This window comes from Eptatretus burgeri, chromosome 4 (assembly GCF_056783735.1).
Source record: "Eptatretus burgeri isolate ZD-2024b chromosome 4, Ebu_testis_v1, whole genome shotgun sequence".
Taxonomy (NCBI): domain Eukaryota; kingdom Metazoa; phylum Chordata; class Myxini; order Myxiniformes; family Myxinidae; genus Eptatretus; species Eptatretus burgeri.
In genome coordinates this window covers 35057860-35080359 of record NC_140964.1, presented here as the reverse complement: position 1 = coordinate 35080359, position 22500 = coordinate 35057860, and the positions used below count along the sequence as shown (strand labels likewise).

At 46.5% G+C, this 22500-nt stretch overlaps 1 protein-coding gene across 3 annotated transcripts in view; it reads left to right on the top strand.

Annotated features, from left to right (window-relative positions):
* The window catches only part of LOC147027797 (calpain-9-like), a 142326-nt gene extending 132362 nt beyond the window's left edge, over window positions 1-9964 (top strand). For all 3 annotated transcript variants that reach the window (XM_085877414.1, XM_085877413.1, XM_085877415.1), the window contains exons 19-20: window positions 9007-9123; window positions 9294-9964. In XM_085877414.1, the coding sequence (XP_085733540.1) occupies window positions 9007-9123; window positions 9294-9472 (296 nt within the window). In that variant the 3' untranslated portion in view covers window positions 9473-9964. The remainder of the gene's footprint in view (window positions 1-9006; window positions 9124-9293) is intronic.
* The last annotated feature ends 12536 nt before the right edge of the window (window positions 9965-22500 follow it).

Below are 22500 nucleotides of genomic sequence, written 5' to 3'. Positions count from 1 at the left end.
AGAAGTTAGGCTGGGAATGGTGAATTTGGATCGGATGGTTATCCAGGTGAGTGTGTGTGTAAAGCTCCGTGTGGCCTGCGCCGCACGTTCTGTTCGCAGAGCGCGCGAAGCAGTTTCCCCGATGCGTTACGCGTGCCCCGGCTTGCGTGAAAAATCGCGCGGTATTAGGGTGCGAGTGACGTCGTGAGGGATTCTCCGGCGCAGGTTATGGACGAGCAGAGCACATGTGCTCGCGTGGGGAACCCCTCGAAACGCGAGGCTTGCTTGGGATGCGCAGTGATGTCGTGGTGGCACGCATGGTTGGAATCCGGCAGAAGGGAAATCCCTGCCGGATGTTACCGTCCGAGAAGGGACAACGTGCGCGAAGCGCGAACAGCTGCCATGACGTCACGGGAAAGGAGCACAGTTTGTGAGTCGCCGCGCTGGTGCACACAAAAAAAAGAGAAAAGCAAGCCTCGCCACTTCGGGTAAACAGGATTCCCTGGGCAAGGGGTAGGAGACCCCCTTGCTTAGGACACAGGAAAACAACTAGTTAGCGGAAGGGTTAGTTTAGTTAGACCGGCTTCATGGGGCAGGGACAAGTCCTCATGGGGCCCGTGGAATGGATTAGTTAGAGGCATTTTAGTTTACATGAAGAATGGAAAAGGGATTTTTGGAGACATTGACAGACATTGAATGTGTAAAGGGGACGTAGCTTAGCTACGTAGATTAAATAGATCGTGCATGAGTTTAAGGGATGACGAGGGAGCACGAGTTCGTTGAGGGATCCAGTGAGAAGAATGGCAGTGTTCAGCGATGTGAGTTGAGAAGTGGATTGAAACACAATGAGAAGTGAGTGAGGGCCAGCGGGCCTGTGTGAATGAAGCAAATGTGGTATGCATGGTACGATGAGTGATTGGGGGGAGCAGTGATTCCCACCCAAGCGACCCTGGGGTCAGAGTAATGGTAGTTGATGGGTTAGCCAAATTGACAAAATGGAGGTCCTTTTGTTGTTGGTGCAAAAGTAGGCTCGAAACCGCTTTGGAGGGGTGCATGAGTCCTGTTGACAGGCTGGGAGCGTGGCTGCGAACAGTGAGTATCGCTTAGTGGGCACTCCGGGCACTGAACTAGTCGACCGCGGTAGGCCAAGGGCCCAAGAGGGGCCGGGATAGCGTAGTGGGCACGGGTGGGCCTGCATGAAGCAGGGCTCTTAGCGCCAATAGCCACGTGGGCACGGGCACCCGGGAAAAGGGGCCCGTGGCGCCAACCTGTGATGTGAGCATCGAGGGGGAGTAGCCAGGGAGGGCACTCCCAATATATTAGGGAGCTGGTAGGCTCGGAGGCAGTCTCAGGGCCTGGCGGTGCCATGGTTGGAGAATCGGCAGAGGGTAGTTCCTGCCAAGTGAGCCACACGGCCCAGCCACGAAACCGTGCAAGGGCACGAAGGAAAATTGGAGTCAAGGCCCAAATTTGTGAGGACACCAACACAGGCGATGGGAATCTTGGTTGGTAGAACCAATAGTTTAAGCGACAGGCACTTTTGGGAAGCCCCGGGGTAGTTTAAGGTTAATAAATGTTCGGGGAGATAGGGAAGTGTACCCCACCGCGCCATCCATCCCTTCGCTCTCGGTAGGCCGCTGGACCCACTTTGGGTAAGATCGCTGAAATCTGAGGAGGCCATTCTGAGGCTTAATTGGGCCTAAAGACAGGATGCCTAGCTTTCCCTTATTCCTCTCCAGGAAGGGAACGTAGGAGTTGGGAGTAGGCTCGGTGACATGGGAGGTTAGCCGGACAGAGACAATAAATAGTTAGGGAATTTTAGCAAATTGTATTGACCATCTGTGAAAAATTGCTTCCCAAAAATTTCTTCACTAACATATTCATCTAGGTGTCCACTAACACCTATCAATTACTGCAAACCCAAATCCTTGTGGAAAATTCTGGGGAGCCAATCAAAGTTAGGGTGCTCAGAGGGCCTGCGCGAAAAAAATCGGAAAATTGACTTTTGCCAATATTGACTTGTGGGATGTCTAACTCGGGGTTCTTTGGGATTCTGAATTGAGTCCAACCATTATTTTTGAGAAAAAAACACTCCTTGATCATATAAAATATATTTTATTGGCATTTTTAACAGAACTGTGCTCAATGGAAATGTTGCTTCGTCAGCTTTCACAACCTTATTCTTCAAACTCCCCAGTATCTTCCTCACTCCTGTTGTCATCCAGCTGGTTTATGTTCAGGCAAGAGTTACCATGACAGATGCCGCAAGCAGAAATACACTTGACTCCTTGCTTTTTACAGCAGTACCTGAGTGAGCTGCAGTCCCCTGCACAGTTGCAGCTGGCAAATGTCAGGAGGTAGTCTGGTGCAATGGGGTCTGTAGAAGGGACTGGTGCATATCCTTGCTCAGTGAGTTGCCATCCATAGTCCCGGGCATCCAACGATGAACTTTGCAGCATCAGCCAGTCTCTAGTCTGGAGGTAAGCTCGGAGAGAGTGCTGTGCTGCAGCTCCTGTTGTCGGCGGGAGTTTATCAGGTTTTATGCTCCCAGTCGCAGCTCGCTTGCTGAAGATGTTGAATCTCAAGTCTTCCAAGTGTTTGGAGGATTTCCCATGGAACATGAGCATGAAAAGATCACAGCCTGCTTTAATGATATCACCTTTCTCAGCTCGGATGTCCATAAACACGTCCATTGCCCTCTCTGCTTCATCAGTCTTGCAGAGCTTGCTTATCAAAGTTGGTTTGCTAAACCCAAAAATTTCAGACACTGTGTCGCAGCCAGAGAAGCTGTGCAAGAAGATGAGATACCTCCGGTATATCTCTGGGAGGGCCTCCCAGATCTTTCCGACATCGTAAGATGTTTCTTTGGCTGTCATGAGGAAGATCGGATGGTCTGCAACATGATGAATCAGCATAACCAGGACGTCTGTGTCCTCAGCCCTCACCTCAACAGGGGACTCTCTTGCTTCATCTTGAGCTGCGCAGATGACGGAGGTGTCGGCATCATCGGAGAATTGCTGTACACTGATTCCATTCCTACTAAATGTCTCAGCAAGGAGCAGAACGAGCTGGGCTTTGTTGTTCTTGTTATCGAGGAACTTTTCTCTTGCAATGAAGATTTTGAGATCCAGACGAATCTGAATGTCACAGCATGCATTCTTTGTTCGTCTCAAGTGTCATGGTCCTTGGTGGAGCTGCCATATCCATCAAAGACCACCGTTATCCAGAGGCGATGGCTCCCCATGGACTTCACAAACCGGAGGTAGCTCTCGGCAACATCCTTCCAAGTAAGATTCGCCTCCCACTTGACATTGTGCAGGAGCCAGCCACCATCAACCACAAGGCTTGTGCAGGGGGGTTGTTCCACAGGTGCCACACATGCCTTCAGGGACCTAGGGCAGCCTTGTCTGGCTTTCGCAACTTTTGATTTTTGTCAAACAGAGACATCGGTTTTGGCGTGAACTCAAAGCGCAGAGCTTCTTTGGTCTTGGCTTCACGCTCACTGATGACAATGAGGCGGTTGAATAGCTTCAGTCAATGACCAGCTTCTTGCCATTGACTTTGGGTCCACATCTGAGGCTTGCAAGTGATTTGACCTTGTATTTGGTTACCATTGCATCCACAACAGTTTTCCCATCCATCTTAGCCTGTATGGCTCTGCCATCTTCTGCTTGTTCAGCGTTGACTTGGTCTTCTGGAGTGCTGCTGAACCCAGTTGAGAAGGACACCAGAGTCTTCTTGTCCCATGTGACATCGAAAGGGTTGACTTCCTCCAACCACCCAACTATGGTGTTGACAGCATCGTTATCTCTCTTCATTTGGGCTCTTTTAACGTTGGTGTGGACAGGTACCCCACATTTGACCATGCTTCTTTCTAGCTCTTGGTGAATGAATGAGAAGTGGTTGAGTCTGAACCCAAGACTTATGAGAAGACTCATTCCGAAAGCGGCCTCTGTTTAGACCACCGGAGGATTTTGCCTCACGCATGAGTGTGGTTTCAAAAATGTTGTATGCTGGTTTCAGCACAATTTGAACAATCTGAATCAATTGAGCCAAATTACTGCAAAACACAGTCCGAGATATCTAAAAATGTATCATATCAATATTTACGGCCAGGGATTCATTTTTCCTCAAATCTAATGGTTGGAATCAATTCAGCACCCCAAAAAACCCCTAGGTAGACATCCCACAAGTCCATATTGTCAAAAGTTGATTTTTCCGATTTTTTTCGCTCAGGCCCTCTGAGCACCCGAACTTTGATTGGCTCCCAAGAATTTTCCACAAGGATTTGGGTTTGCACTAATTGATAGGTGTAAGTACACACCTAGTTGAATACGTCAGTGAAGAAATTTTTTGGTAAGCAATTTTTTCACAGATGGTCAATACAATTTGCTAAAATTCCCTAACTAAAAGGGGGTTAGGGAGGCGAAATTATAAATAGAGTAAAAATAAGATGGGGCTAAATTTGGTTGTGCAAACTAAGGGAGTGGATATGGACAGAGACAGGCAAAGGCGATAGGTTGGGAGGGAGACCGTAGGGTAGGTCCGAGCCCTCCTTCAGACCGGCCGCCACCACCGCACTCCCTCCACAAACCTCCAGAACGAGACAAGAGGCCGGCCAGCTTCGTATGCCGGCCTGTTTGTGCTACAGCGGCCTGTTCCGGCCTTGCCTTGCCATGCTTTGTCTGCCTGCCTCTGCCTTGACCCCATGCCTGCTAACCCTTGTGTTTGCATTTTCCCTTGTTCCATACATTACCATGTGCGCCAGGATCATCGTGCAAGTTGCAAGGACTTTTTTTTTTTTTTTTTTTTTTGTATACCTTGGTCGAGGCTCGTATGAGAGCGAACACACAACTCACAGCAAGGAGGCATGAGACAAGAGGGGCGGGAGTGGAAGGGACAAAACATTGGGGAACAGACACAGGTGAACTGTGGAAGGGAGAGGGATGGGGATGGGACGGGGAACATGGCGAGGAGAAGATGGACATTACAGGGACTTTCAGGAAGGAAAGCAGAAGAATTGAAGGAAGTGGGCTTGGGTGGATTATCGGGGGTAGAAAAGATCGAGGATTTGGATGGGGGAAGATAAGAGGTGGTGGTGAACAGCTGTTTTGAAAGCCTGGAGGGAAGAATGGGAAAGAATAGAGTGAGGAAGTTTATTCCAAAGGCGGGAAAAAAGAGGAATGAAAGAGTGAAGATGAGCAGTGATTCGTGATTTTGGTAGTTTTACCAGAAGGGGGTTGTTGGCGGACCTTGAGCGCCCTGTGGAAATGTGGTTGGGACAAATCGCAGAGAGAGCAGGGGGGGCAAGGCTGGAGAGGAGTCGGTAGAAGACAGAAAGACCACCGACTAACCTGCGGTGATTGAGTGAGAGGCCCAATGACTCAGCTTCATTGTGGGAGATGCCAATGATCTTAAATGCCCTGGTTTCGACAGCGTGAAGTCGAGAAAGGTGGGAGGCAGGAGCACCAGCCCAGAGGGGAGAGCAGTACTCCATCAGGTTACGGACAAAAGCTTTGTAAGTGGTCAGGAGCTCAAGAGGGCCGAGGAAGGACTTTGCACGACGGAGGATTCCCAGTCGGCGACTGGCTTTTGAGGCAAGGTTGGAAATGTGACTTTCCCAGGAAAGGTCATGGCACATAGTGAGACCCAGAAGCTTGAAAGAAAAGACTTCTTCCAGAGGATTGTTGAGAAAGTGGATGGGGGGGTTTTGTAAACGGTCCTTTCGAAGAGACATAGTGAGAGTGTGAGATTTGTCTGGATTGAAAGACATGTTCCACGTGTTGGACCAGTTTGTGATTTTATCCAGATCTGCAGTGAGCGAAGAAGCTGCTGCTTGCCGGTCTGAGGGATGACAGATGGTACGGCAGAGGGTGGAGTCATCGGCAAAGAGAAATAGAGGATTTTCCAGAGAGTCCGAGAGATCATTGATGAAAACCAGAAAAAGAACAGGGCCCAGAACGCTACCTTGAGGAACTCCAGCCTGCACAGGAAGAGGGGACTGCCCTGCAGGCAGCCGCACGCGGGGACTGCATTGCTGCAGCCCGTGCACCGTTTGTGTTTGCTTGTGTCATCCAGTTAATTTCAAGGGGGAAGCCTGGGACTGCATTGGGCAGCTGGCTACCTCCCTGTGCTTGTGTTCACTGCTCATCTGCATTCATTTCAAGGGCGAGGCCTGGGACTGCATTGGGCAGCCGGTTACCTTCTTGTGTTCAGTCCTGCATTTATTACATGAGCCAGAGACTGCATTTGGGCAGCCTGGCTCTCTGCTTCAAGAATGGCCTGTCGGATGGCATATGGAATGCCGGGTTGGGGTGAATTGCCTCCAGCAGCTGAAGACATGAAAAAGGTTCTGTGACGGACAACGAGGCCTTTTGAACAGGCCCCGGAGACATCCGACCTTCAGCTGTGGAGCGCTCACCCTCATATACTACTGACGAACCTTGCCATGCCCCTTTTTCCCACAGATTCCATCGGTCCTGGACCATGGTTTAGTGTAAAAATTATAAGGTTAAGGTTAAGGTAAAATTGGAAATAAGTTTTGCTCCCCCTGCATGTTTGTTGTAGCGCCGTCAATTTTAGTTTAGTCGTCTGCACGAGTGAGTTTGTTTAGTTCGTTACACAGCCCATAGTACTTTTGGGACACTGATACACCAAATGTCGCACTCAAGGATCCGAAGGTAAATCGTACTTGGGGAGAGCTTACACATGAAGGCTCACGTAAATTTGACAACTCGGGACGAGTCTGTAAAAAGGGGATGGGGTAGTGTTGCGGTGGTGGAAATTCACAGATCACCATTCAGGTTCCCCGAAGTTCAGTTCGGTCGACAAGTGTGTGTTCCAGGTTAGATTTCCCCATCAATGTATAACGGGAATTATTCATGTGCCGGGCTGTGCATCTTCAGTTAGCAGTGATTCTGTCTCTATCTTTTATTTTAACAACAACAACGACAATAACAACAACCAGAGCAATTCATCGACCACGTTTGCCTTTGATCGGGGTGGATCTCGCCTGAATGAGGGTTCAAAGGTGAAGAGAAGGAGGGCACTGATTTCGGATGTAAAAAGCCCACCACGGCCCCTCCCCTTGGGGGCGATAAAAGCCGGGTTCACGCACTGGAATAGGGCGCGTGAGAGACAGAGCCAGTTGAGTTGGTGTGGGAAGTGGAAGCGTTGGAAAGACGCTGAGTCGTCGGAGTCCAGTTGAGTTCGGAGTGTTGGAGTCCGGAGAGTTGGAGAGAGCGCTTGAGTTGGGCGCTGGACTTCGTGGCTTGCAGTCGGCGGTGGGAGTGGAGAGACGCCAAGTTGGGAGCTGAAGAGTTCGGAGTTCGAGCAGTTGGTTCGCTGGAAGGTTCGCCGGCGCAACCAAGAAGCCGGAGTCGAGACCCGTTCACTCCTCCAGCGCGTCGTCGGCTAAGCCAGGCCGCAGTGGAGGCCGGACGACCAAGGGAGCCAGTCGAAGCTTGGGGGTCCGGGCACAGACAGCGAGGGTCGCCGAACCAGGACCCAGCGAGTCGCCACGAGGGTGGCCTGGAAGCCCGCTCGGTCTCTCGGAGCCTCTTCGGTCATCCCGGCTCCGAGCAATTATAAAGGCTCACGAGCCCAGTACTTTCTTTCTTTCTTGGGTTTTGCATGAAAGTCTGTGGCGCCTTGTCCGTAAGTAACAAACTGTTCAGTGCCTGCACATTACATGATGGAACTCGGCTGCAGGCTTTTTGCTCGTGTCCTGCCCCATCCCCCCCCCCCCATTCATTGCATATGTGCATTGAAAAATAAATACCCCCATTGTTTGAATGTTCACCTGCTCGTTGTGTCACTTTCTGCCATTGACTGCCATGATGCGTTCGGAATATTTGCTGGCTGATTATAAGCCGATAAAACGTACATCTGGTCCGACGGGACTTGGCGATATAAAACCGCTCGGCAATCGCATACGGAACGAGCTGCTAAAGCGGCTCGGTTTCGTGCAGGTCCCGTCGAGGTATAAACTCCTGGCATTTCTGTCCACGCGAATAATTAGGTACATCGATAATTCGGTGATCGACCCTGTAGCGCGTGGATAGAAGAGTTGGCTGGTTTATGGTGTGTTAAAACACCCGCAGCTGGGTTTCAGCGTTGATCCGGAAGCTGCGACTCGATTGCTCGTTTGGTGGGTGTGCGCAGCTGCAATTGGGCTAAAGCGGTCTTCTGTACGCCAGATGGGCGGAAATCCAATATATATATATATATATATATATATATATATATATATATATATATATATATATATATATATATATATATATATATATATATATATATATATATATATATATATATATATATATATATATATATATATATATATATATATATATATAACCGGGCATTGTGGCGTGCGCCTGTAATCCGGCTACTCGGAGGCTTGGGTGGAGGATCGCTTGAGGACGGGAGCTCTGCACTGGTCTGTGCTATGAGAGGGTGTAGGGCAGCCCGGAATCATGGTGAAACCCAATCCTTATCCCTGTGTCCTTAGAGGCGACCAGGGTTGCGTCAGGAAGGTCATCCGGCGTAAAACCTATGCCAAATCAGTAGGCGGATCCTAACGGATGATCCGCTGTGGCGCCCCCTAACGGGAGCAGCCAAAAGACAAGCAACACAATATATATATATATATATATATATATATATATATATATATATATATATATATATATATATATATATATATATATATATATATATATATATATATATATATATATATATATATATATATATATATATATATAATCACTGCAGTTGCGGTCCATTAATTAAGAAAAGAGAAAAGGCACAGCCAACCAGGAATTACTCCAGCATGAGCACAGATCTAATCTCAAACCACGTTTTTTTTGTGAATTCCAATGTGAAAGCAATTATCAGTGGTCAATTATAGCTGTTGGATGAAACCTCCCAATGCTCCAGAATTTATTCAGCATGTTGTATGTTCTGCCATATGTTGAAATAAATTAATTTGGTTTTCACACTTCCCTCTCTTGTCTTAAGGCTACGACCTGGGAGGACAATTTCTGTCTCTCTTAATCAGCAGGTATTATACGCCTAATCACTGCATGGCCTTCGACGACTTTGTGTGCTGCATGACGAAGCTTACTGTCATCCTCCGTGAGTGAATCGTGAATTGTGTGGCCATACATGGCGAATATACTGGGCATTGGCATTGTACAACATTGTGTTGGATGAGAATATAGCATGAGGATAGACGTGGTGGTGGTGGTGGTGGTGGTTTTGAAAAGGGGGTTCTCGTTACATTGATACATGTATTGTCTTTGCAGGATTTTTCAAATCTCGGGACATTACAAACCAAGGCCAAATAGCAGTGACACTTGATGAGGTATCGTATCCCTTCAAATCAACTGAACATTTATCACAGCAAAGGTCATATAAATCCTATTTATTATTGGTTGTACCATTCTTTCTCTTGGGTACGAATGGACCAGTAAGAGCTACATGACTTTTACGATTTCCATCGACCGGCTCATTCTAAAAGACAATTATGGTTGTTTCAGCCAACTTTGATCATTTAGTAGTGTTCACATCTCACTGAGAAAAGTCAACATCAGAGAGGTGCACTGAAAGGTGAGATTTTAAAAGGTAATGTTGTCTGGGTTGAATCAATGGACATGTGTGCTATTCTCAAAATGAAAAAGACAATCCATGCAGGAGAGAGCGAACATACTGAACTGGCCTACCTCCTCGCATGATGTTGTGGGGACAACACAGGTGGCTCACCCCTCCACGTACTCACTTGGAGATAAATCAAATATGCCTTGTAGCAATAACGGATGGACACAATGTCATATTCTACTGTATATACACTCTGTGTGTGTGTGTGTGTGTGTGTGTGTGTGTGTGTGTGTGTGTGTGTGTGTGTGTGTGTGTGTGTGTGTGTGTGTGTGTGTGTGTGTGTGTGTGTGTGTGTGTGTGTGTGTGTGTGTGTGTGTGTGTGTTCTCCATAACTCCAAAACCATGAAACCTAGCAGCCTGTACCTTTGCATGCATACTATGGGAACTCCAAGGGAGTGCAAGAGTGAAAATTGGATGTTTGGGTTAATAAAACACCCCTTTTGAAAATACTTAACGGCCTTATTTAATTATATCCTTCATCGGGCACATCCTCGGCCACCTCGCTTGCTGGAGTCTTCAGGCATATCCTGGGTTCTCTCGCTGGGGTCTGAAGCCGCCATGTTTTTTTGGTCTGCTCGACCACGTCTTGAATTGAAACAGGCCGCAATGATTTCTTCACGATAAAGTTTTTAGATCCTCGTGGAGGATCTCTAAGTCTTACTCACGTTGTTGTTCTTCATCTTCTTCTTGTGGACTTTTTTGTTTCACAGCCAACAGTTTTCATCGAAACTTCCTGAAATTTGGCAGATATATGTAAAAAATACCCTGCGCAGACAGTAACCATCTCCAATTTTGAAAATTCCTCCTAGAAAAAAAAAGTTATGACGTCAAAATATCTCCGCTCATGGAAATCGCCGAAAAAATTATCTCCGAAACTAGGCAAGCTTTTTGAATTCTGTTTGCGGGAATCGAACAGGGCATTAGCAGAGCTGAATCACCGCACATATGATACATCACTATGACATCATATCAATTTTTATGACGTCATTCCTATTTTTGACATTTTTCGTTTCACAACCCAGAGTTTTCATCGGATTTCGTGAAACTTGCCATGTATACGCAGAAAGCCCACGTGCAGGCAGTAACTATCTCCGATTTTGACTTCTTCCGAGAAAAAAAGTTGACGTCATAATATCGCCGCTAATGGAAATCGCCTGTACCATTATCTCCGAAACTAGGCAAGCTGTTTGAATTTTGTTTGCGGTAATCAAGCCGGGCATTAGCACAGATCATTTATCGCAAACATGATACATCACAATGACGTCATATTCGTTTTTATGACGTCATCATTAATAGGACGAGGATCTTAGCTCATTTGAGCTTGTTTTTTTCACTTTCCTCACTCATATTTATCTCAACCGTGGTCTACCCCTTTTCTTCCTACCTTGCTCCCTCAACCTATCCACTCTTTTTGCCATTCTCTCTTCCCCCATCCACACCAAGTGTCCAGCCCATCTCGCAGGGCTGGATTTACCCAAGGGAAACGAGGGCACGTGCCCAGGGGCCTGCACCGCCCAACACGTGCCCAGGGGCCTGCACCGCCCAACACGTGCCCAGGGGCCTGCACCGCCCAACACGTGCCCAGGGCCTGCACCGCCCAACACGTGCCCAGGGGCCTGCACCGCCCAGCACGTGCCCAGGGGCCTGCACCGCCCAGCACGTGCCCAGGGGCCTGCACCGCCCAGCACGTGCCCAGGGGCCTGCACCGCCCAGCACGTGCCCAGGGGCCTGCACCGCCCAGCACGTGCCCAGGGGCCTGCACCGCCCAGCACGTGCCCAGGGGCCTGCACCGCCCAGCACGTGCCCAGGGGCCTGCACCGCCCAACACGTGCCCAGGGGCCTGCACCGCCCAACACGTGCCCAGGGGCCTGCACCGCCCAACACGTGCCCAGGGGCCTGCACCGCCCAACACGTGCCCAGGGGCCTGCACCGCCCAACACGTGCCCAGGGCCTGCACCGCCCAACACGTGCCCAGGGGCCTCCACCACCAAACACGTTCATCTCGCATTAAGCCAAGCCATCTGCAGAAGCATTATCCAGTATTCACAAACATTTTGCCTTCCATTTAAGTGTTTCCTTCAGTGTAAGACAAGGATTATCAAATATACATCAAAAGGTTGCATCTGATAGCAGACACGGGTCTTGATAAGGTCATAGCATATGGGCCTTTTATATGTCAAGATCTCGGACCTTGATTTTGCAGATGATGCAGTCATCTTTGCGGAGACTTTAGATATCCTTTTGGGGGCCCTCGAGGTGCTGAATGAGGAGTCAGAGCCACTGGGATTACGGGTTTCTTGGGTCAAAACTAAGATCCAGGCTTTCGGTGACATCTTGGATGCTGCTGTCCTGTCTGTGTCAGTTTGTGGTGAGGATGTTGAGGTCGTGGAGAGATTCACTTACCTTGGCAGTGATATTCATGTCTCTGCTGGCTGTGAGTCAGAGGTCAATAGACGTCTGGGTCGGGCCTGGGGAGTCATGGATTCACTGGATCATGGGGTGTGGCACTGCCGGTACCTGTGCGGGAGGACGAAAGTCCGAGTCTTCAGGTCCTTGGTACTTCCAGTCTTGCTCTATGGATGCGAGACTTGGACTCTGACCAAGGATCTGAGACGGAGACTTAATTCCTTTGGTACCAGGTCTCTTCGGAGAATCCTTGGCTATCGCTGGTCAGATTTTGTGTCCAACGAGCGGTTGCTGAGAGAGACTCGGATGAGATTTGTTACCTGCATAGTCCGTGAGCATCAGTTGCGGCTGTATGGACATGTGGCTCGTTTTTCTGAAGCTGATCCTGCTCACCAGATTCTCTCAGCGAGGGAGTCTCATGAGTGGAGGAGGCCAGTGGGCCGACCATGTTCCTCGTGGTTGCAGCAGGTTGACCATCATCTCAAGGAGATGGGGATGGGCCTGACATCTGCCTGGGGGATGGCCAGACGGAGGCCCCTGGAGTACCGGCGGAACGTGGACGCAGCGACGCGCTGTTCTGGCACATGCTCCCATACCTGACCTGACCTCAGGCCTCAAACAATTTATTTCCCTGAAGCAATCGTGTTGTTGTTGTTGTTGTTGTTGTTGTTGTTGTGAAGGTAATGTTGAGGTAATATTTCTTTTCTTTTTTAAACACGGTCCTGTTCTTGGCAGTGTAGTTGTTGTGAAGGTAATGTTGAGGTGATATTTCTTTTTTTGAATGCGATCCTGCTGTTGGTGATGGAGTTGTTGTTGTGAAGATCATGTTGAGGTAATATTTCTTTTTTCGAAGGCGATCCTGTTCTTGGCGGTGTAGTTGTTGTTGTGAAGGTAATGTTGAGGTAATATGGAATAGGCAAAGCCTCGAAGCGAACGTAGAATTCTTCTTACATTTGCTTCTGACTTTACCTATAACTTGTTCACAACTGTATACTTGCCAACTATACCGTGGTACATGTAAGCGCCGCACAGCTGATGATTTTGACGCAATTTCCGGTTACTTCGGCCTGGATTCGGGATCAGCGAACAAATAATGTTAATCACGATTAAAAATTATTTTTTGATGATGCAGGAGATATGTTTATTAAAATCAATGGAGGAAATATACACCATGTCTGATATTTGTATCTTTCGTGTCTCCGACGATGCCTTTATTTTCCGGCATGCATCATTCCCCATGACAAAAACCGGAAGCAAAAGGGTCATAGCCGACGACACTGATTCCAAATTGCCAGAGCATTGTGTTGTTGTTGTTGTTGTTGTTGTTGTTTCCTATTCTCATGTGCATGCATTAAGTATGAAGCTCACTACGTTCGCTAATATTTCTTTTTTCGAATGCGATCCTGTTGTTGGCGATGGATTTGTTGTTGTGAAGGTAATGTTGAGGTAATATTTGTTTTTTGAATGCGATCCTGTTCTTGGTGATGGAGTTGTTGTTGTGAAGATCATGTTGAGGTAATATTTCTTTTTTCGAATGCGATCCTGCTGTTGGTGATGGAGTTGTTGTTGTGAAGATCATGTTGAGGTAATATTTCTTTTTTCGAATGCGATCCTGTTGTTGGCGATGGAGTTGTTGTTTTGAAGATCATGTGGAGGTAATATTTTTTTTTTCGAATGCGATCCTGTTGTTGGCAATGGAGTTGTTGTGATCATGTGGAGGTAATATTTCTTTTTTCGAATGCGATCCTGTTGTTGGTGATGGAGTTGTTGTTGTTGTGAAGATCATGTTGAGGTAATATTTCTTTTTTCGAATGCGATCCTGTTCTTGGCGGTGTAGTTGTTGTTGTTGTTCAGGTAATATTTATTCTTCTTTTTTTAACGCAGTCCTGTTCTTGGCGGTGTAGTTGTTGTTGTTCAGGTAATGTCGAGGTAATATTTCTTCTTTTTTTTAACACAGTCCTGTTCTTGGCGGTGTCGTTGTTGTGAAGGTAATGTCGAGGTAATAATTCTTTTTTTTAAACGCGGTCCTGTTCTTGGTGGTGTAGTTGTTGTGAAGGTAATATTGAGGTAATAATTCTTTTTTTTTAAACGCGGTCCTGTTCTTGGTGGTGTAGTTGTTGTTGTGAAGGTAATATTGAGGTAATAATTCTTTTTTTTTTAACGCGGTCCTGTTCTTGGTGGTGTAGTTGTTGTTGTGAAGGTAATATTGAGGTAATAATTCTTTTTTTTTAAACGCGGTCCTGTTCTTGGTGGTGTAGTTGTTGTGAAGGTAATGTCGAGGTAATATTTCTTTTTCTGAAGTGAAATGATTCGACTTTGGTGAAAATTCAAATCAAGATCCACATCAGATAATTTTAAAGTGATTCTTCACTATTGAGTCATAGGGTTAAAACATGTGTGCCAACATTTCTTTCTCTGCCTACATTTCGACACTGAAGTTTATTCACGGCATTAAAAATAAAATCGACATCAGATCATGTTACATTACATATAAGTTTCTGATTCTTGTGAATTATAACTTATTAACTCATGTAACAAATTTGTGACAAAAATTGGGCGTTGATTGGGTATTTGACAAGTCCAGTTACCTCCGCCACCGAAGCTGAAGGAGGTTATATTGTTACGAATCTGGCAGCCATTTGCACACAGACGGCAGTCCCGAAGCTTAGTTATTTTGATAAGTATGTGTTTTAGTTAGAATCTCTCCTTCTATCTAATGGGAATTTCGCGTGTGCGCTACAAGTTATTTTTTTAGTTAAGTTTTTTTTCGTTAGGTTTAGTTACGAGTTATGTTGTTGTGTGCGCTACATCAACAACAACGGCACCGTCCCTCACTCAACCCAGTTGCCAGTGCGCACGTGTTTTTGGCTGAAGGCATGGGCGTAGCCTCCATCCCCTCAGATCGAGACTCCGCTCCGAGGAAGGGCATGGGACGTTTCCTCCTAGCCAATGAGTGAAGGGCGAGCATTGCACGCACGCCCCAGCCAATGGGAGGCCAGCGTGCTGAAAGCTACGATGGAGCCTCTTCGGGAGGCGGGCCTCCGAGATGCCTCGACACACCCCTCGAGACGACCGTCCAACCAGGAGGCGAGTGGGAGGAAAAAGAAATTGCTTCCACCTCAAGAGTGAAGAGTGTTGGTCGTTGTTGGAGCATCTGCAGTGTTGGTGGCGATTAGCTTCGTCTGCAGTCTTGGTGGCGATTGGCTTCGTCTGCAGTCTTGGTGGCGATTGGTTTCATCTGCAGTCTTGGTGGTGATTGGCTTCGTCTGCAGTCTTGGTGGCGATTGGCTTCGTCTGCAGTCTTGGTGGCGATTGGCTTCGTCTGCAGTCTTGGTGGCGATTGGCTTCGTCTGCAGTCTTGGTGGCGATTGGTTTCATCTGCAGTCTTGGTGGCGATTGGTTTCGTCTGCAGTCTTGGTGGCGATTGGCTTCGTCTGCAGTCTTGGTGGCGATTGGCTTCGTCTGCAGTCTTGGTGGCGATTGGCTTCGTCTGCAGTCTTGGTGGCGATTGGCTTCGTCTGCGGACTTGGTGGCAATTGGCTTCGTCTGCGGTCGTGGTGGCTTGGTCTCGGTCGTCATCTGGGGCCCTTTGTGGTGGCTTCTCGTGGTAGTGGCGGCCGAGCAGCCAGGGACGTGGGCCGTGGACTTCGGGTCGTGGGTTCGAGTCCCACCGTGGTGGTTTGGAGCCGGTGTGACCGCACGAGGCGGAAGAAGAAGGAAGTGTTCGGTGGGAGACGACTCCACTGCTCCACCGAGTGGTCGTTTATCGCCGCCGAACCCCGGCCCACAACAATATTTTCACTCCTCTGTTTGTTTATTACTTGGTGAAAATCTTTTTTTTTGCCAAGTATGTTGGTCTGTTGCATTTGTCTGTTTGTCGCAATTTTTTGCCACAGTTTTCTCACAATCGTTTTTTGAATTTTTTTTTGTGTGTAGGTGACCGGCCAAGGACGACAATGCAAAATTTTGATGAAGATCCGAATCTGAGATTTTTAAAAGTGATTCTTCACCGTTGAGAGATCGGGCCAAAAACGATATGTAGCACAAGATCTCAAAAAGGTTATGGATTGATTAACACAAAACTTGGTGGACAGGTTGAGAGTGCCACTAGGAAGAATTGATTCAATTTTGGTGAAGATCCGAGTCGAGATCTGGATACAATAATTATTTAACTTTTTAAAACTAATTCTTCACCATTGAGAGATTGGGCTAAAAACGATATTGCATGACATTTCCAAAAGTTGAGAACAGATTCAGATGAAACTTTGTGGCCATGTAGAGTGTGTCCGATAATTTCGGATCCGATAATTTTTCCTATCCGAATGTCAGATCCGATAATTTTTTAAGTGATTCTTCACTATTGAGAGATCGGGCTAAACTAATATATAGTACGATATCTCAAAAATGTATTCGGCCCGATATGTTCTCGTGGATCAGGCATTACGTGGCGGAGGTATGCGCTCTACCGAGTAGCCTTTTAGTTAGAAATTGTTTCGCTAATATAGTCCGCATTCACTTGTTCAAATCATTTTAACTTTCTGGCTTGGTGGAATCTGATACCAGGAGCATATAAAGCAATGCTTCTCATTTCGGTATTTATAGTTCCATTGCTTGAATTAAATCAAATGTCGCTTGGAAGTTGCAACAGTAATATATCTGTTTGACAGGTTAATTGCACACTTTGCTAATCTTCATTTAACTGGAATCCATTGGTGGTAATAAAAGCCCACAAAAACACTCCTGAAATAATGTATTTTATCCAATAATTTAACTTGTTGAGCCTGCAATGTTCTAAAGGCAACGATACATCTAGAAAATTGAATAGGGGTGACACAGAATCAGATAAGAATATAGGGTGCCATCAGTGAAAAAGGTTGAACACAGTGCCAGATTTAGACTTGGTGAGGCACCTTGTTAAAAAATTACACCAGAAGATCTCACAAAAATTGAAAACATATATGCCTTTTAATTATTTAATAGCAAGGCATTTAAAGTGAAAAATACAAATTACTTTCAAATGAATGCATTTACTGTTGGTGGTGGTGGTCGTATGACAGCTTAGCTGCCGGGGTTGCTATCATTTTTTGAAGCGCGACTGTGTGGCTGATGCAGTGCCCCTCTACCAGTACACACACTGAAACTGGTACTCATTTCACCGACCTCGGAAGGATGACAGGCTGAGTCAACTCCCTGGTGTATTAATTCAGCGGCCAACGGGGCTTGAACTCAGGACCCTCGGATCCAAGCCGCCACCCTAACCACTGAGCCAACACCAGGCTGAATGCATTTACTGATTACATATTTATCATTTGGTTGTCTTGATCTCCATCATAGATTATAATATAGTATCCCATGGAAACAATACTTGAATGTAATTTTTTTTTAATTATTTTAACATGCATTAATATATCTACAAAATGCTGACAAAATAAGTAATCAGGATCACTTTTATTAAGAGGCAACCCCCAGGCTACTTTTGGAAACTCTGGGAAGTACCACCACCTTGTGTTGGGAAGGCTTGATGGTGATTTTTCGTCATGATGGTTTCCTGCACCAAGGTAGCAGTTCTTTAGGCCTCATTCACACATTTTTACATGTCTTCTCACATTTTTTGAGGCCCTAAGCTGTAGTTTGTTTAGCTTATGCCTAAATCCAGCACTGGTTGAACACCACTGCTTTACTTCATCATTCATGGCAGAAAGGACCTCCACCACCCATGCGTACCACAGGGCCTCCACCACTATAAATCTGGCACTGCCATCTCAGCAGGCATTTCACCAACCTCCTCGTCAAGCTCATCTGCACACCAATCTCCTCCCTTACTTCATGCATCCCCCTCCTATTCACCCTCTTCACTCCTGCAATCCTCCTGACTCAGTTGTTCTTGCAAACCTGCAGCCTTGGTTGTTGTCTATCAGTGCCATCGTCTCCAGACCGTAAAGGAAGGCCGGCATTACACATGACATCACAACCTTCCCTTCAATTTTCTTGATATCTTTCTGTCTGCCATTACTCCCTCCACCCTCCTCTACGCATTTGCACCCACCTGAATCCTCCTCCGCACATTTGCCTCAGACTTATTATCCTGTCACTGTTCCTCCCAGATACTGAAACCTATCTCCATGTCTCCTTCCCCTCTAACCTGATGTTGATTTGTTTTCTCGACTCCCCAACCAACATCACCTCAGTCTTCTCCATACTCATCTTCAGCCCATGTTTCCCAAATGCCTCCTCCCACTCCACTAGCAGTTCCTGCATCTCCCACCCACTCTCTACCACAACAACCAGGTTGTCCGCATACAGCATCCTCCTCATACTAATGCTCAAACTCACCTTCCTGCTTTACCAGCTCCATCACCATGATAAACATGAAGTGGGCTGAGAGCTTCCCTGCCTCAAATTGATGTTCATGCTGAACTACTCAGACATCCCAGGACCAACTAAAACTATTCCCTTAGTTTCCTTGTACATCCCTTCCACCAACTTAACTTCTACTTCTGGCACGCCCATCAATCTTAGTGTCAACATCACCATCTCTTTTGGGACAGTGTCGTAGGCCTCCAGAACCACAAATCCCAATGCCATCTCACCTTGCACCTCCAGCCTCTTTTTCCACCAGCTGTCTCAACGCAAACATCCCATCTGTCATCCCCCTACACTTTCTAAATGCCTGCTGCACTTCTCTGATCTCATCTCCACACTCTTGCTTATCCTCCTGTCCAGAACCCTCTCCAGCACCTTCATTACTTAACTGAGGATCATAATGCCCCTGTACTTCCACGGATCTTCAACATCTCCTTTCCCCTTCCATGTTGACACAATTAAAACTATCCTCCACTCCTCTGGAATTGAACCTTCTCTCAAAGATATATTCAACAGCTTCTTCATGCAACTGATTCCGACTTCTTCCACTGCAATTATCATCTCTGTACACACCTCGTCAAAGCCTAATGCTCTTCCCCTCTTCATCATCTTCAATGCCATCCATACGTTGTCCTCTGTAATCTCCACGAAGTCCACTTTCCCCTCTACATAAATGAGTACCAGCTTCCTGGGATGATTGAGCCGTTCGGGTATCCTGTGTCGGAGTGGCGAACTATCCAGGATTATGCCCGAGAGCCCAGGAGACTGCTTCGGCAGCATCTGTACAGAGTATGGTCCCGATGGATGGATGGATGGATGGATGGATGGATAACATGGTATCTCCAGTTCGCTGCCACTTCCTTTCCGGTTCAACAGCTCTTTGAAATATCCTTCCCACACCTTCAATATTGCCCCCTCTCTGTCATGAGCCTCCCGCTACCATCATCATCCCCCCCCCGCCCCCAATGTCCTTACTATCCACATCCCTTTCATGGCAAAATTTATATATCATCTTCCTCTCACCATCCTCTTCCAACTTTTTGTACACCTCCTCTTCTATATAATTTCTCGCCTAATCCACAGCTCTCCTTGCTGCTTTCTTCTTCTTCTGCCCATGCTGGTGCAGCAACCCCACATCCGGCTGCCTCACCCTATCCTCGATCTTCTCTATCCTCTTCCAAACCTCCTTCTTTTCACCAACTGCCTTCGCTACCTCCTCCATCCACCATACCTGGTTTCTATCCCTTGATCATGCACCCTTTCCTGACGGTCTTCCACACAAAACTTGTTCAAGTCCCCTAAATGCCTCTCCCTACTTCTTCCACTCCTCCTCCAAACCTTCCACTTCTTTGTTAAGTTAATCATAGTTGGCCCTCATCCTTTCCTTGTACTCGACGTTGATGTTGCCCCTAGACTTCCCCCACCTCATAATCTTCTGACCCCTCCTCTAAACGTCCCTCCTTTTCTTCATACATTCTACAGACACGAGCAGGCTTGTGCTGGGTGGTAACATGCTCTCCTGCCACTGCCTTACAATCCTTAACCCTCCACAACTGTTGCTTCCTTACCACCACCAAATCCAGTTCTGTTCTATGTTGTCTACTCCCAAAGGTAACCTTGTGGCCTTCCTCCTTTTGAAAGAATGAACCAGCTATGGCCATCCCATTCCTCACCACCAGCTCTCATCCCTCTCTATTCCTCGTTCCCCAACCAAATTTACCAAAACATTTCTCTTCACCCGGTTCTGCTATTCCCACATGCGTGTTAAAGTCCCCCACAATGCACAGCAACACATCCAGCTCAACCATTCCCACCATCCTCTCCAGTGTATCCCTGAGTTCCTGCTTCTCCACCACAGTCATTCCTGTTTCATATACTGACATAACACAAACCATTTGTAACTTTACCACCAACCATGCCATAACTATCCATCCCTCCCATTTTTCCACTCTGACCACCAGCTTGATGATCTCTTCTGACACTATTATTCCCATGCCATTATTCCTTCCATACCCACTGCATGCAACAGCTTGTATCCCCCTTCCAACCAACTCACCCTGTCTCCCTTCCAGCTGGTCTCCTGCACACACAACACTTCCAACCTCCTCATCTGCATAATCACCACCACCTCAACTCCTCTCTCCCCCCCCCCCAAGTGATCCCACATTCAAACTACCTAGCCAAACCTCACTTCTGAACCGTTGCCCACCTGGCCAAGCAAGTACCATCTTGATCAGTTTGGGATGCTCACATCATCAATCAGAAGTGCTGCCTGGGCTGACCTGCTGGACTTTGAAATATCCTTCCCACACCTGCAATCTTTAAATAACCATTCACCTCACAAGGTTATAATTATATCTCCTACCTGTGAAGTTGAGACAATATGGTCCTTTATGGATGTACCTTATTGACACCATATTAAGCAATTACCATTTTATTTACCTTTCAATGCACGAATGTGCCATTCCTACATTGATCACCAAATGTATCGTTTATCTCTGCATATAGCTTCATTTCTGATCAAACTTTCCCAAAAAAGTTTTTCTTAACATTAGTTTGTAATCGATAGAAGCAGAGAGTTCTCTTTGTCATTGCAATGGAATTTAGCAGACCAGTTAACATGATGGTAAAATTCAGTGAATTTCCCCACAAACTACCGTTCACTCCACTGAACTGAAATGAGGACATCACATTTGACCCCCACCCCCTCGCAGAATTATTATAGTAACCAAGTAAGGTAATCATGGATTTGGCCCATTGCAGAGGTTGGGGGGGAGGGTACAGATTCAGACTGATGTATGGTTGGTTAGGGGGTGGTCACAATTTCCACCAATTGCATATGTAATAAATAAAGCCCTTTTATAGACCTTCGGACAGATGTAAATAATAGCAGTCATAGAATTCCCCCCCCCCCCACCACCACCACGGGAAGAAGACCCTCTCAGGAACAGGCTGTTGTATTGCTGCTCCTATGGTTGGCAGTGAGTGTCCCAGAAACAGTGGCAGAAAAGAGAGTGGCATCTCTGTAAGTGGGAGAATTGCGTGTTCAGCTCGTGGGGTCACCCAGATAGCTCAGATGGCAGGGCACTGGTACTGTTCACTCAGAGGACCTGTATTCAATTCCTGGTTTGGGCATGTATTTTTCCCACCTATACATATTAAGTTTGTTTCCATGTTCATTTCCTTTATATGTTGTCATTATAATACCCAATCAAAGCATTTTGAGCATTCTTGACGAAGAAAAAAACTGTTGTCCTGAAAGCATCCAAACAATTAATGCACTATTATCATACTTTATATAATTTTGCAAAGTGTCTGTTTGACTTGTATGCACTCCTGAACCATTGGACTGAATGAGTTGTAAAATGATGGATGTACTCAGGTATGCATGTGGGTGTTTTATGAAGTAAATAAAAAGGTAAGAGTTCCAAACGTGGGGGCAGGTGCCCATTTCTATGTCAATGTGTATTGTATAGCACCACCAGGGTATTACAAGTCATAATAAAATAACAGAGGGCCTTGCTATTCGCAAGGTGGGATGGTTACGTTCTTGAAAATCCCCATGAACCGCAAATCCACGATGCGTAAACTTTAGGGTTCATGGGGAAAATAGGGATAGGGACTTCATGTTTAAAATTTGTCACCCCCTTTTTGCCAAACTGTACCCTTAATTAACATGTTTTTTTACATTGTTTTTGAGAAGAGTTGTTTTCCTGTATTAAAGACATAATAAAATTTATTTTCTTGATTTATTAAGATCATGAAACTTATCTTTAATAATGATGATGATGATAAAGTTGATCCAATAATGTGATGTTGATGGAGGTGATGATGTTGGCAGGATTGAGGGGTTTATTGTGTTGATGGCCCATTGGGTGAATAAATGTGGAAAACACTTCGCTAACCGATTATTCAAGCACATTGACCACAATCCACAAACCTTGTGTCAATAAATTCACCACGATAGAGTGAATCCAAGAAGGGGAAACCCACAAACAGCAAGGCCCTCCTTTACACAAATTATCTGCATAAAAACTTTAGATATCATAGAAGTTGGGGAAGGATGGGTTCCTCACTAATTTGAAT